This window comes from Pogoniulus pusillus, chromosome 9 (assembly GCF_015220805.1).
Source record: "Pogoniulus pusillus isolate bPogPus1 chromosome 9, bPogPus1.pri, whole genome shotgun sequence".
NCBI classification, from domain to species: Eukaryota; Metazoa; Chordata; class Aves; order Piciformes; family Lybiidae; genus Pogoniulus; species Pogoniulus pusillus.
In genome coordinates, this window is record NC_087272.1 from 19,251,553 (window position 1) to 19,264,359 (window position 12,807).

General features: G+C 41.3%; 1 protein-coding gene across 3 annotated transcripts; it reads left to right on the forward strand.

Annotated features, from left to right (window-relative positions):
* The first annotated feature begins 4,484 nt into the window (after positions 1-4,484).
* NPY5R (neuropeptide Y receptor Y5) lies at positions 4,485-12,453 on the forward strand. Of its 3 annotated transcripts, none has more exons than XM_064148758.1 (3): positions 4,485-4,685; positions 7,169-7,304; positions 10,725-12,453. In XM_064148758.1, exons 2-3 carry the CDS (start codon positions 7,299-7,301, stop codon positions 12,066-12,068), a joined length of 1,350 nt encoding a protein of 449 aa, XP_064004828.1. In that variant the 5' UTR covers positions 4,485-4,685; positions 7,169-7,298; the 3' UTR covers positions 12,069-12,453. The 3 variants fall into 3 exon arrangements, with proteins under 3 accessions (XP_064004828.1, XP_064004827.1, XP_064004829.1); XM_064148757.1 differs by lacking the exon at positions 4,485-4,685 and adding an exon at positions 4,697-4,989; XM_064148759.1 differs by lacking the exon at positions 4,485-4,685 and adding an exon at positions 4,697-4,989 and having other exon boundaries at positions 10,728-12,453.
* Positions 12,454-12,807: the final 354 nt, after the last annotated feature.

Genomic DNA, 12,807 nt, shown 5'->3' on the forward strand with positions numbered 1-12,807 from the left:
CTCCACGTGATCAGCCTGCACAGCCAGCATAACATCCATGCCAAAACTGCACATTGCAAGACATCCTGCCTACACCTGAAAGTCTCCTGCCAAGACAGGGAGTCCTGGAAGTACACAGATCATCCAGAGAAACCAGAGTAAGGTCAGAAACTGTCTGTCTCTTTTCCCCAGCATCCTGTGAAGCCTGGGAAGAATCAGAAGCCTAAACAGCTGACGTAACATTGACAAAATTCCCTGAAAGCATTTGGGTTCTGTCTGAAGCTGTAGCTAGCCCCGCCAAGTTGGAAGATCATTTTTGTGAGAAAATACTTAGACTCTTGTATTCACTAACAGCCTTCTGCCATCAGCAGGAAGGAGCTCCTTGAGTCCATCTAGTGGACAAGCAGTATAATTAACCATAAACGGTGTACTGACCACAAGACTTTCTCTTCCAGTTCAGTTGAGTTTAATGTTTATGTATTTTTGCTAGTTATTTGTTCTAGATCCTACATTATTCCTTTGTATAATATTTCCATGACTGCTGCAGAAGAACTCAATTGTTATTATCAAAATTTGGGGGAGGGGAGACTCATAAATACCAAAATTAATAACAATACTAATTTTGAAAGTACCATCTCACAATCAATTAATTACCCCTCCATATCTATATCCATGCTGTGATCTGCGGAGAGAAACCCACACAGGAGCTGGTTTTCTGGCAGGAACCCTCATAAAACCAGTCTGTTCCTGAAAGAAAGGACCTACAATGAAGCAGCTCTTGTAGAACTCCAGCCTGTGGGAAGGACCCATGTTGAAGCAGTTCCTGAAGGACTGTATGCCACGGGAGGAACCCCTCAGTGGGATAGAGGAACAACCTGAAGAGGAAGGAGCAGCAGTGATATGTGATGAACTGACCACACCCCACATTCTCCATCCCCTTGAGCTGCCAAGGTGGGTGTGAGTGCAGAAGTGTCAGGGGAAAGAGTAAGGTTGAGCCTGGGAAGAGTTATATTCATCTTTTCTGATGTTAAGAAACACATGGAAAAAATAATTCAAGAGATCAAACCATTAAAATTCACTATCACTATAACTCTCAAAAAATTGAAAATGTGTCATAAAATGAGGCTGCCTCTTCCTTAGCAGTGTATTGTCATGTCTTCGGGCAATGCAATCCCTCTGTAAAGCTTAAGTCCAACCAAGTGTAAGAATACCACGAGAGTAGCTTGTAGTTTTTTATTGTATATAAAACAAATTGTAGCCACCATTATGGAAATTAATGGAAATATCCTCTGAAGGTTTTTTAACTGTTTTCATCTTCTATTAATGAACATCAATACCATTGTAATACTTGCATCTCATATTACACTGTTCACAGATAAAGAAACTTGCACACCTTGGGGCAGAAGTCCGTCACCAGTACATTAAATAGGTGTTTTGTTGTCAAGTACAGGGAGAATAGCAGCAGGTTCTCTGTTTGGCTAAGAGCATATTTACTCCGTGATGACTGCAACTGACACCAAACATAACAACACTCCATTTAACTGCTAATATCACAGATCTAAAGAAGCTGTGCGAATAATTACATAATCTCTAATGCTAATGCTGTGTTTTCATTTTCAGCAATACAACCAAACTAACATTAAAGCTATTCTGATCACATACAGTGTTACTTAACAACTGCCCAAGGCATATAAATTATGTCCACCTGATTAAAATACTAAGTCATTATTTTCCACTACAGCTACCTCACTCTGTCCATTCAGGGTTCAAACTCACGTATACTGATACACAGGCTCTTGTCTGGTTTCAAACGAAGCAGAAACAGGCCCTGTGCTCCTCTATGATCATCCAGGAGGGGCATTAATAGTCCGTATGTATAACATCAGCCAACAAATGTGATGACATGTTAGGCAGCAAAAATAATCAATTATATGCTTACTTTTGGAAGTATTTTATTCCTTAGCCAACAGATGTCCTGCCTTTTATCACAAAGATGTCAAACACTGCAATCTCTTTATTTGTCCAAGGCTCACTGCCTTCATGCCCAGTTGCTTTCTGCAAGGTAAAATCTGTGGGAAGGTTGGGCCATACAAAAGCCAGACATTAGTGGTTAATTTTGATAATGTTTTGCAATAGCATTTTAGCAGTACTTTTGTGGGGATAACAAACTGGGTTCATGTGGGGACAAAATTTTGACTGACAAATGCTTTATATGTATCTCACAAAATACCAAGTCTTAACTTTTAACCTTGCCCAAGGATAGGTGCTCCATTGGTTGCAGAATTTACACGAACATTAGACTGACTCAGGATGATTGACTACATGCTGTGGAATTTGGACACTGAATACCTTCAACTCTGGCTTTGTGTGGCATTTATCAGTTCTCACCAACTTCCATTGGAGCTTTGAGTCTTTGTGTCTTTCACAGTTAGCCTTTAGAGGCTGTATTTTCTCATATATTGAATTAATAGTCTCAAAACAAAGATACATTCAGGAATGCATTAAGAAACAGGCCAAAAAAATATTTGCATCCATATAAAAACAGATTTATCTCCTCTATTTTCTATTATGCCCTTCTGACTCAGAAATCTCAGCTTCCTCTCTCTAACGTGCTATTTTTCTTCCTTAGCTCCTCTGTGCATCATCTCCACCTTGTACTTCCTTTACAGATCCCCTATGGTTTCAACAACTCTATGGAGACCAGATTCTAGGGAACTTGTCCTATTGTCTGTTGTCAGTCCTGACATTAAATGTCTCCAATGTCTTACCTTTCCCATCTTGATCATCTACTTCACTATTCAGTAGTATTACTGGCAAGACAGAGGCATACAAACAGTACAAAGGAAAAAAATATAATGGTCTGAATAGTAATTCTCTGAGGTGTGCAAATACCAGGGATGAATTGTCCAAATACAGCAGAGAGAAATCTGGTGTCATTCATGGCGGGAAGGGAGTGAAGAAGGGGGGAAGGAGGCAGAGGGGTGCAACCCAAACAAAACCAAGCGTGGTAGTACATTACTGGTTGATGAACCCTCCTGAAAGAAGACAATCAATAAAACAAGTATGATATTTTATTCTGTGAGACAACTGTTCTGTGGAAGGAATACTTGTAGTACTGATTGCTCCTCCTAAGGAGCATGTCATTTATGAAGGCTGTTTGGATAACTGTAGTAGGCAACTGCCAGCTTTAGAAATGGTCAACATGGAGGTAGACTGCTTGTGCATCTAATGAAGGTACAATGCCATGCCACATAAATCATAGCTGTACAATGCAAGAAGCCGTAATTATCACCTGTGGGCTCTGCCATCAGAATCAGGGTTGTTGTGGTTTTTTTTTTGTAAAGGCACTGTTAGTCTCCTGTGGCCACATGTTTTCATAGGAAGACACACTAAAGTCTCTAAAACTTCCCTCTTTCTGTAAGGGAACTTTCACTTCAAGCAGTGGGGTCTGCAATGTGCAAATCTTCCTGGAACAAGACTCAGTAAACTGGTGCCCTGGGAGATGGTCTTAACTCCCCCCATTACTGCAGACTAGAACCAGGGCAAGTTTCTGTCTTCATAGCAAATATTTGTGTGAAAAGCTTCAAAGCCACCAGTGTTAAGTGGGAAGATGGTCAGAAATGCTAAGAACAGCTTCTCAGCCCTAAAATGGATTCTGTTCTCCTTTGCAACTAATAGGAGAGCTGTCTTTAAACGAAGCGATGGATTGGCACATCACTTCTACCTGGCAACTCCCTGTGCTCCACTTGCGTGCACATGCAGTGAATCACCAGCAGTGGGTGGTGAATAATGCTGAAGCGGGAGAAAAACGGGACAATCTTCTCCACAATCCTGAGCTCATCTGTCGAAGATTAAGGTTAATTGCTCCTTGATCACTTTGCCTAAAATGAATTAATTTTAACCTAATTTGAATAAGAAACCTAACTGGACTATTTGAAAGATACAATATGGTTGGTCCAGCTGTTTTGTGTTTTGAGTGGTATAGTCCTTCACAAGCTAATTATACTGCCAGCTCTACTCCAGTGATGTGTTAATATCAACTGTCAAAGAAGTGCCTTGGCAAAATGAGAAAGTCATTACACTTCTGTGTCAGAATCTGCCACTTGTGCTCGCAGAGACCTGAACATCACTCAGTTCTCCAGCAGCCCTGTAATTGGACTATGATCAATGACTCTTCTTGTGCTAGAAGATAGCAGCTGGTGAGAACAGCAGAATTTGTCTTTTTGCCCTTTGTGCTATGACATACCCATCAATTTTTACGCTTTAAAATATCACTCACTTTAAAAACTGCCCTGCCTTCCCACTGATGGCCCGGGTAAAATTAAAACCACCCTTCAGATATTTGCCTCTGTAAGTACTGAGTTACTCAAGCCGGAAAGGAAAACTATTTGGGGGAAATCCATCACCTCCCACCTGTTCTAAAATAATGGTAAAAATTAAAGGGTGTTCGAGCAATATGGATAAATACAGCCAGAACACCGCGGCAGCCAAAGTGCGGGGGACCACGGAGCGCCCGGGTCACTGCCTGGCTGTGCTCATACTTCCCCGTGTCCCGCGACATGCACAGCATTTGTGCCCTGAATTCCGGGCGAGACATCGACAACATCCCTTAACTGCTGGCGAGCGCGGCTCTGTTTACGGTTTCGCTGTATTTCCATGGAAACTCTAACTGCCGAGCGGAGTGCGGCCGGAATCGCAAGCTCCAGGTACCGCCCGCAACGGCGGCCCCAGACCCGACCCTGCCAGAGCCCTGCCCAGCAGCGGCCGTGGCGCCCGGCACCGCTGGCGGCTCCGCGCCGCGGGGCCCAGCTCTTGGCCGCAGGAGAGCCCTGCCGCCGCTGCCGCATCCGCGTTAAGATGCGCCGCCAGGCGGCCTGGGGGCTGCGTGTTTCCCCCCGCCCCCAGGGACCCGTGCTCCCCGAACCGCGATGCGGACCGGAGCTATGAGTGCTACACGCCTCGCCCCGCCACCGCGGCCCCTTCCGCCTACCACCGCCGCCAAAACCCGAGGTAACGCTGCGCGGGGCGCGGAGGCGCCGCGCAGGGAGCCCCGCTCCGAGACCAGGCACCCTGCCAGCGGGGGGCGGCCGCGCAACTTGGCGCGGGGCAGCGCGCCGCCAGCACGGAGCTGTCTGTGCGTCAGCGCAGCCTCGGGGCTTCGGCTGCCGTGAGCCCGGGGCTCTTGGCCGAGGGCGGGTGCGTGGTTTGGGACGCAGAGAGGTTCGGAGCGCACGTTACCGAGTGATTCCCCAGCGGGGTGTGGAAGGGCCAAAATACGTCTCTGTAGTTTTGGGTTGGGTTTGGGTTTTTTTTGTTTTGGTTTTGTGGTTTTGTTGATTTTTTTGTTGTTATTGTTAGTTTTGGTTGGTTGGCTGGTAGGTTTGTTTTGGGGTTTTGTTCTGGTTTTTTCCTTCACAAGTCAGCATCTGCTGTGCTCCCTGGTGTAAAATGTATTTCAAGTTTTCTGTTCTGCCCAAAATTTACCCTATTAGATTGCATATCATTTCCTTGGAGCTGGAGAAATAATCTTGTTAGTTGGCTTTTGCTATTTTGGGAAGCTGTGTTCTTGTTTTCCAGAATAATGTTGCAACACATAAAGATGCTTACCATCAACGTGCACAAAAATCTGTCTGGACTTCTGAAGTGATCGCATTCCTTTAAATTTTCTGAGGTTCTTGAACTAATTTTTTTGCTGTTGCAAGCAGTGAACAAGAACATTTGAAGTGGCAGTATTTCATCTTAAGCTTGTGTTGTGAATGCAACTCCTCAGTGGTTTCAGGTTTTGTCTCAGACATTACCTCTGTCTTTAATGATGTCAGAGCATCCATTTCTCGAGTAGCAACAGCATAACTCTGCTTTCTTTAAGCTTAAGTAGTCAGGCAGTTTCAGTCTGTAATATCAACTATGTACAACTGTGCAGAAATTGGAAGGCTTTATCTGATTTTATTTTTGATACAGCCCTGACACCACTCCAGTGTTATGGGGGCAGAAAGATTACATTTCTTAGGGCATTTTCACATTTTGCTTCCTTTCTGTATTTAGTCTTATTTTTAAGACAAAGATCTCCTAAGGCTGCATGTTTTTTCACAGCTGTAATGATAGTTGGTCTGTTACGCAAACTGAACTGACTAGACAATTCAGGGACCAGCAGTCAGAGTCAACTTAGTACTGATATTGAAGGATAGAAGCTCTTCTGCATTAATAAACCTTAGTATAAGTATTTTGTCTAATATAATTAATATTTTCTGAAAGAAAAATTGCCTCCAGAGGAGTATGGTTGCCTGCCTACCTTTTGTATTTGTGAAAATTCCAGAGAAGTACAGAATGTCCACTTAAATATGCAGAGAAAGAAAAATATCTATCCTATTCACTCTCCTTAATTGTGATTTATGCATTTTGTATTTTAAATTACATCTTCAAGTGGAATAGTGAGATTAATGACAAGATTTTAAACATATTAAACTAGCATATTTTAGTTTATGCGGTACCTCTAACCCAGCTAAACCAGAACAATGGTTTAAATTCCCCCTGTCACTCAGGCCTTAGATAAGCTGCAACTGAAAACTTCTCTGAAGCATGATTTTGGTGAAAACTTGAGTCATAGTAATCAGATAGTCACACTGAGGCATATCACAAATGAATGCAGTTTTGAGGAGGTTTTAATTGAAATCTTTCAAGGTGGTGATATATCAGCTTTCATAAAACACATTTTGCTGTAAAAGGCAACCACAAATATTCCTTCTGTTAAATGATAACTGCATTCATTTGATTCTTACAGTAAATACTCAAAACCACCTTGAATCCTGCCATGAAACTGCAGTCCCTCCTAGTCTCCTGTCTCAGGCATCTCCCTGAAACTAATTGAGACCTAAGCAAACCCATTTTGAGTTACAGGGTGTGATCTCATACAAGTGTAGCCGAGCACAGTCTTGAGGATCATACACAGACTAGGAAGACAGAAAGGGGACCTCGCTTGCTTAATTGATGTAGGAGATGAAAGTGATCCAGCTGTTGGAGATGACAGCTACAACATCTCCATCAGATACCTTTGAACTGAATACATTTGTTCTTGAAAAGATGTACAAGATCATTCTGGCACTGTGGTGCATTCAGTTGAGAAATGCACTTCAAACACGAGGAGAACATTTTCAAGAGCAGCTATGTTATTTAATTGTATTTCCCACAACAGGATTTTCAGGAATCATAATCTCCCTGAAAACTACGACCACGTGCCTCACCAGGATTGACCAACCGACAAGAAGGAGAGTGAGTGTATACCCCAAAATAGAAGCAGCTGTTTAAACAAAGCAGGAAGATAAATGCCAGTAAGTGCACACAGCCTTGTGAAATCAGTGGTATGCTAATCAGTTTGGGGACTGGAGATCAGTTATATCAGAAAATCACTTTTTGCATCTTTTCTGCCAGTGGTACTCAAGCTTAGAGAGCAACTGGTTTCTTTTTATCAGGAGAGGAAGCTCAGAGAGCAAGAGATCCACTTGACAATTTTTTTATTATTTTGGGAAACATCTGCTTTCATTTCACACATCCAAAATGAAGATAAAATTTTCTTAGGGCATTTTGCAAAGGGAGCTTCTGTCAGCACAGCAGTTCTCTGTTGAGGCCAACCGGCTATAATCTTATTCCCTCCCTATGTCTTTCTGTCACTCTGAAATTCTGACTATAGGCAGATGGTGCAGAAGAGTGGTGGCCCAAGTGCACACCCAGGGCCTGACCAAAGCATATTATGGCTTCTTCCACTGCTCCTTCCTCATTGGAATAAGGACGTGGGAGGTGGCACTTGTTCACCTCTCACAAAAAAGCAGAAGAAAGCCTTAGCACCAGGGGTTGGAGCTGGAGGCCCTACACTGGGCTTCAGAGGCACTCTTGCTAAGTTTCTTCCATATTGGTATGTGTATTGAGTTTGGCTGAGGTGGAGAGAATTCTCCCCAGAGCATCTGTTTGCTGTGGTGTGGCTGGATGTTGATAGCACACCAGTGTTTTGGCTACAGCTGAACCAAGCACCAAGGCTGCACTTTTCCAACATGTTCCCCTCCAACAGTAGGCTGAGGGGTGGCAAGATCTAGAGAGGGGACACAGCTGGGCCAGGTATTCCATACCATATGACATCAGCTCACATAGAAAAGCTAAATAAAATAAGGAAGTGCAGGGGCATTCATTGATGGCATCTGTCCTCCAAAGCAATCACTGTGCATGTTGAAGCCCTGCTTCCTGGGGAGCAACTGCTGATGGGAAGCAGAGAATAACGTCTTTGTTTGCTTTTGCTTTCATGTGCAGCCTTTGCTTTTGCTTTTCATCCTATTAAATTGCATCTGTTTTGACTTGTGGGTCATTGGTCATATTTTTCCCTTTCCTCTGTCCGTCTAAGAAGGGGAGTGATGGAGTGGCTTTAGTGGGCATCTGGCCCAGTCAGGGTCAAAGCACCACAGTGTGTCTCGACAAAATATGTTTGCTTCAGCAAAACCAGCACATTGACTTTTTGTTTCCAAAGCATTCTGTCAAAACCACAGTGAACAGCTCTGCCAAGGCTGTACTGCAAGAACTTAATGTGAAGGTGTAGAAAGCCACTGAACTTAGCAACAATCTTCCACATAAAATTCTAAGAAGTGAGGAAACATTCATTTAATAAAAAACATTTTTTTTTTCTTTTCCCTTGGGCGTACTCCTAGCATTACCCATACGGAATCTAAGTTTCTACAAAAGAAAATAATTATGGTGGATTTGACCATTTGACTTGAGAGTCTTCCTTTTCAGTCACCTGAAGCTGAAAGTGGCAGTAGGAAATAACAGCAACACCACCATCTTTTTTTTCTTTCAAATTATCTTCATTAGTATTCATTGATTTAAACTAAGAAAAATGTAATGAAAATATACAGCTTCTCTTCAGATCAGAGAAGACAATTAAAATGGAACAGAATAACCAGATACAGAATCTTTCCAGCAGTGGGCATGCTACTTCTTTCTTCACACACTGATCAGCCAGTATCACCTAAAGATCTAGGGAAGAAGCTGCAGTTTTTGTATATAGATCAACAAATCTTTCACACATACGTAGCTGCTATTATAAGTTAAGCTTCAGTGTACATTGTTACTTCTCAGTATGGCCTTTGGGCAGATAGGACTATGTGCAGGAACTGACCTTAATGAAAATGCCTGTAGATACTGTGAAAGCAATCCTAATCTCACAAGTTAGTCCTTCAATCTAGTGTCAAAATAGAAGACTACACAGAATGATCTCTCTCAGCATAAAGTTACTTAAGTAGGCAGACATAATTATTGAAGAGCTCATTCCTTCAGAGTCATCACCATGTTAGGAGAATTGTAAGAGTTTTGGAGTATTTTTCAATCTCAGGATGGTACTGGATTTCTTTCCCTCTTTCTCATTAGTCTCTTATTCTTAGTCAATGACTGATTGATTAGTAAAGAAGATCCGTACAGATCTGGCTCTTGAGTTATGAGTCTTCATTTCCCTTAGTCAAATAATTCCTGACTTGTTTGAAAACTTCTATCAGACAATGGGATGCTCAACTGAATCCATGCAAAACAAACTGGAAAACGAAGGTGACCAAGCAAAAGAAAGACTGTCCAGAATTACACCAATGGCTTTTTCATTAACTCCTCAGTTACCTGCAAGGTTTTTTCCTACACACTTGCTACCTAAAATATATATGGTAGTGCAAAGATAATAGAATGTTCATTCTGAAATCACTAGGCAGATAATATTTCGTATTGAAATGCAATTTACACTTGAAATGACTTTCATAAAACAGTTTTCAAATTGCAGATGTGTGCACACACTGAAATCTGCAAAAGTATCATTCATGGCAAAACCTGTTGTTTATCCATGTTGAATACAGGGAAAAAATTATAAAGGTAGGACATAACAGAGACATCATTCATTAGGTTGAGGTAGTGAAATGTAGTTTAATCCAGGGAAGAGCTCTGCTGTGGTTTTCTCAGGCAAAAGTCTTGTTGAGTTAGATTTTGAGAATGGAAACAAATTTCAGGTGATTTTGGAAGCAGTGTGCATTTCAACACTGATGTCAGATGAGTACTAGCAACAGTCAAAATACATTCAACATTAAATGGAAGATGGCTTGTATAGGCACCACATTAGGAATTCCGTCTTGGATCACTGGATCTCCTTATAAACTGATCTTTTTTGAAAGCTCTCACCTATTTTGTGCCCATTTTCTACTAGTGAGGTAAGAAATGCTACTGTAATTCCGAACATATGTCAAAATGTAATATGTTTTCAGTTGCCCTCTTTATAATTTGCTGCCGCGTAATGATTAGGCACATGGCCAGATGGTGATTGTAATTTACTTACTCGTATTAATGAGTTGTTATCCACATGAGTAATCTCACTGACTAAATGGATTGCTTTTGCAGCTAACTGCTCCCTGATGGAAAGGCTGACAATATGGTCTAGAGCAAAGCACAGTTAAAAAGGTAGCATCATATTGCAGAATCTTAAATTGTCATCATCCCATGTGAGCAGTCAGGTAGGAGGCCTATGTATGCTGAACACTACATGATAAAATCTACAAAACTAATCTGTATTTACCTGAATTTACACAGGATCTGCCTTACAGTAGAGTAATACCACTATTAATTTATTTGCATGAAGGTGGTAGATACAAGGTAAATTTCTGTTCCTTCACTTTCTGATTGACACCAAGATCATCCTGCCTACCGATGCTAATTAACGCCTTTCTTGTTTTAAGCAGCATTCTAAAATGGATTTAGGATTCAAAGACCGTAACAACAGGACACCTACCAAGAACACATCTGCTACTACAAAGAATTTTTCTGCCTGGGAAGATTACAAGAGTAGTGTTGATGACATACAATACTTTCTTATTGGGCTGTACACACTTATAAGTCTGGCTGGTTTTATGGGAAATCTGCTTATATTAATGGCTCTACTAAAGCGCAAGCAGAAGACAATAATAAACATTCTTATTGGTAGCTTGGCCTTTTCTGACATCTTAGTTGTGCTCTTTTGTTCGCCTTTCACTCTGACATCCATCCTGCTTGACCAATGGATGTTTGGCACTATCATGTGCCACATGATGCCTTTCCTCCAGTGCGCATCAGTTCTAGTTTCTACTTTGATGTTAATATCTATTGCTGCAGTCAGGTACCGTATGATAAAATATCCCCTTTCCAGCAATTTAACGGCAAAACAAGGCTATTTCTTAATAGTGACTATTTGGGCCCTTGGCTTTGCCATTTGCTCCCCGCTGCCAGTTTTCCACAAAATTGTGGACCTCAGCAAAACTCTGAATTTAGAGGCACTGGAGAACAGGCTTTTGTGTATTGAGTCATGGCCTTCTGATTCCTACAGAATTGCCTTTACATTAGCCTTATTGTTCATGCAGTATATATTGCCACTGGCATGTTTAACTGCTAGTCACACCAGTGTCTGCAGAAGCATAGGTTCCAGACTATCAAACAAGGAAAACAAGTTTGAAGAAAAAGAGATGATAAACCTAACACTTCATCCATCTAAGAGTACCAGCATGCAGGTGCAGCCCTCCAGCCATTCCAGATGGAAGTGCACCTTTGGTAGAAAGCACCACAGAAGATACAGTAAAAAGACCTCAAGTGTGATGCCAGCTATTTCAAGGCATCGTCAGGATACTCATTCCAGAGACCTCCCAGAAACCTCTGGCACAGAAAAAAGCCAACTCTCTTCTTCCAGTAAATTTATTCCTGGGATACCTATTTGTTTTGAGATGAAACCAGAAGAAAACACTGAGATCCAGGACATGATTACAGTATCCCAATCCATCATCAGAATTAAGACAAGATCTAGGATAGTTTTTTGCAGACTGACAGTGCTAATCTTAGTTTTTGGGTTCAGTTGGATGCCTCTTCACCTCTTCCACATTGTAACAGATTTTAATGCCACTCTCATTTCTAATAGACATTTTAAGTTAGTGTACTGCATATGTCATTTACTGGGTATGATGTCCTGCTGCTTGAATCCCATCCTCTATGGGTTCCTTAACAACAGCATAAAAGCTGATTTGATATCCCTTATTCCATGCTGCCAAATACCATGATTTAAATAAAATAAACAGTAAAACAAACAAGTCTGGCTTTCAAGCACACTGACATGTATAGCTGCAAAAGCTAAATTTGTTTGGTTTAGTCAGATTTGGTTGTGATTAGTAGCATTTTGTGTGAATGAATAGTTCTACTGCTGCATGTGTTTCTTCCACTGGACAGAAATATATACATGTACTATAATATTTCTCTGCCTGTTACACATAGGAAATCATGTCCAGTGTACCAAAGCTAAATGCCATTTTCATTACCTGAACTATTGACAACCTTTGGTTTTAAATTATACAGAATATATTATGAGTAATAAATATAAGACTACTTAGACACAGCAATCTTAACTGTCAAAAATCTCTAATAAAATGTGTACCATTTACTAAATAACTATTGTTGAGACTATTTCAGTGACAACTTCGACTGTTTTCCAGGATAATCAAACATCTCTTCCTGGATCTGATTAGAATTTTATTTTCCTAAGGTCTTTGACTCATAGATTGCATTATCTTTGTAAGATGCTTTGTTGCTTAATCTCAGGTTTTCTTATTCCCCAGAATGAATGTTAGATAGCTGTTCTTGTCTAGATTGTCTCCATTTCAGTGTGTTTATCCAGTATAACCTATCTCTGATGCCTTTAGCCAGTTTTTAACTCTGCCTTGTTTTATGTAATTTTCAGCCAAGCCTGAACTTGTCTGTAGCTGGGCCTTTGTTCTTACAGTGATGACTCCCCTGAAAATACAG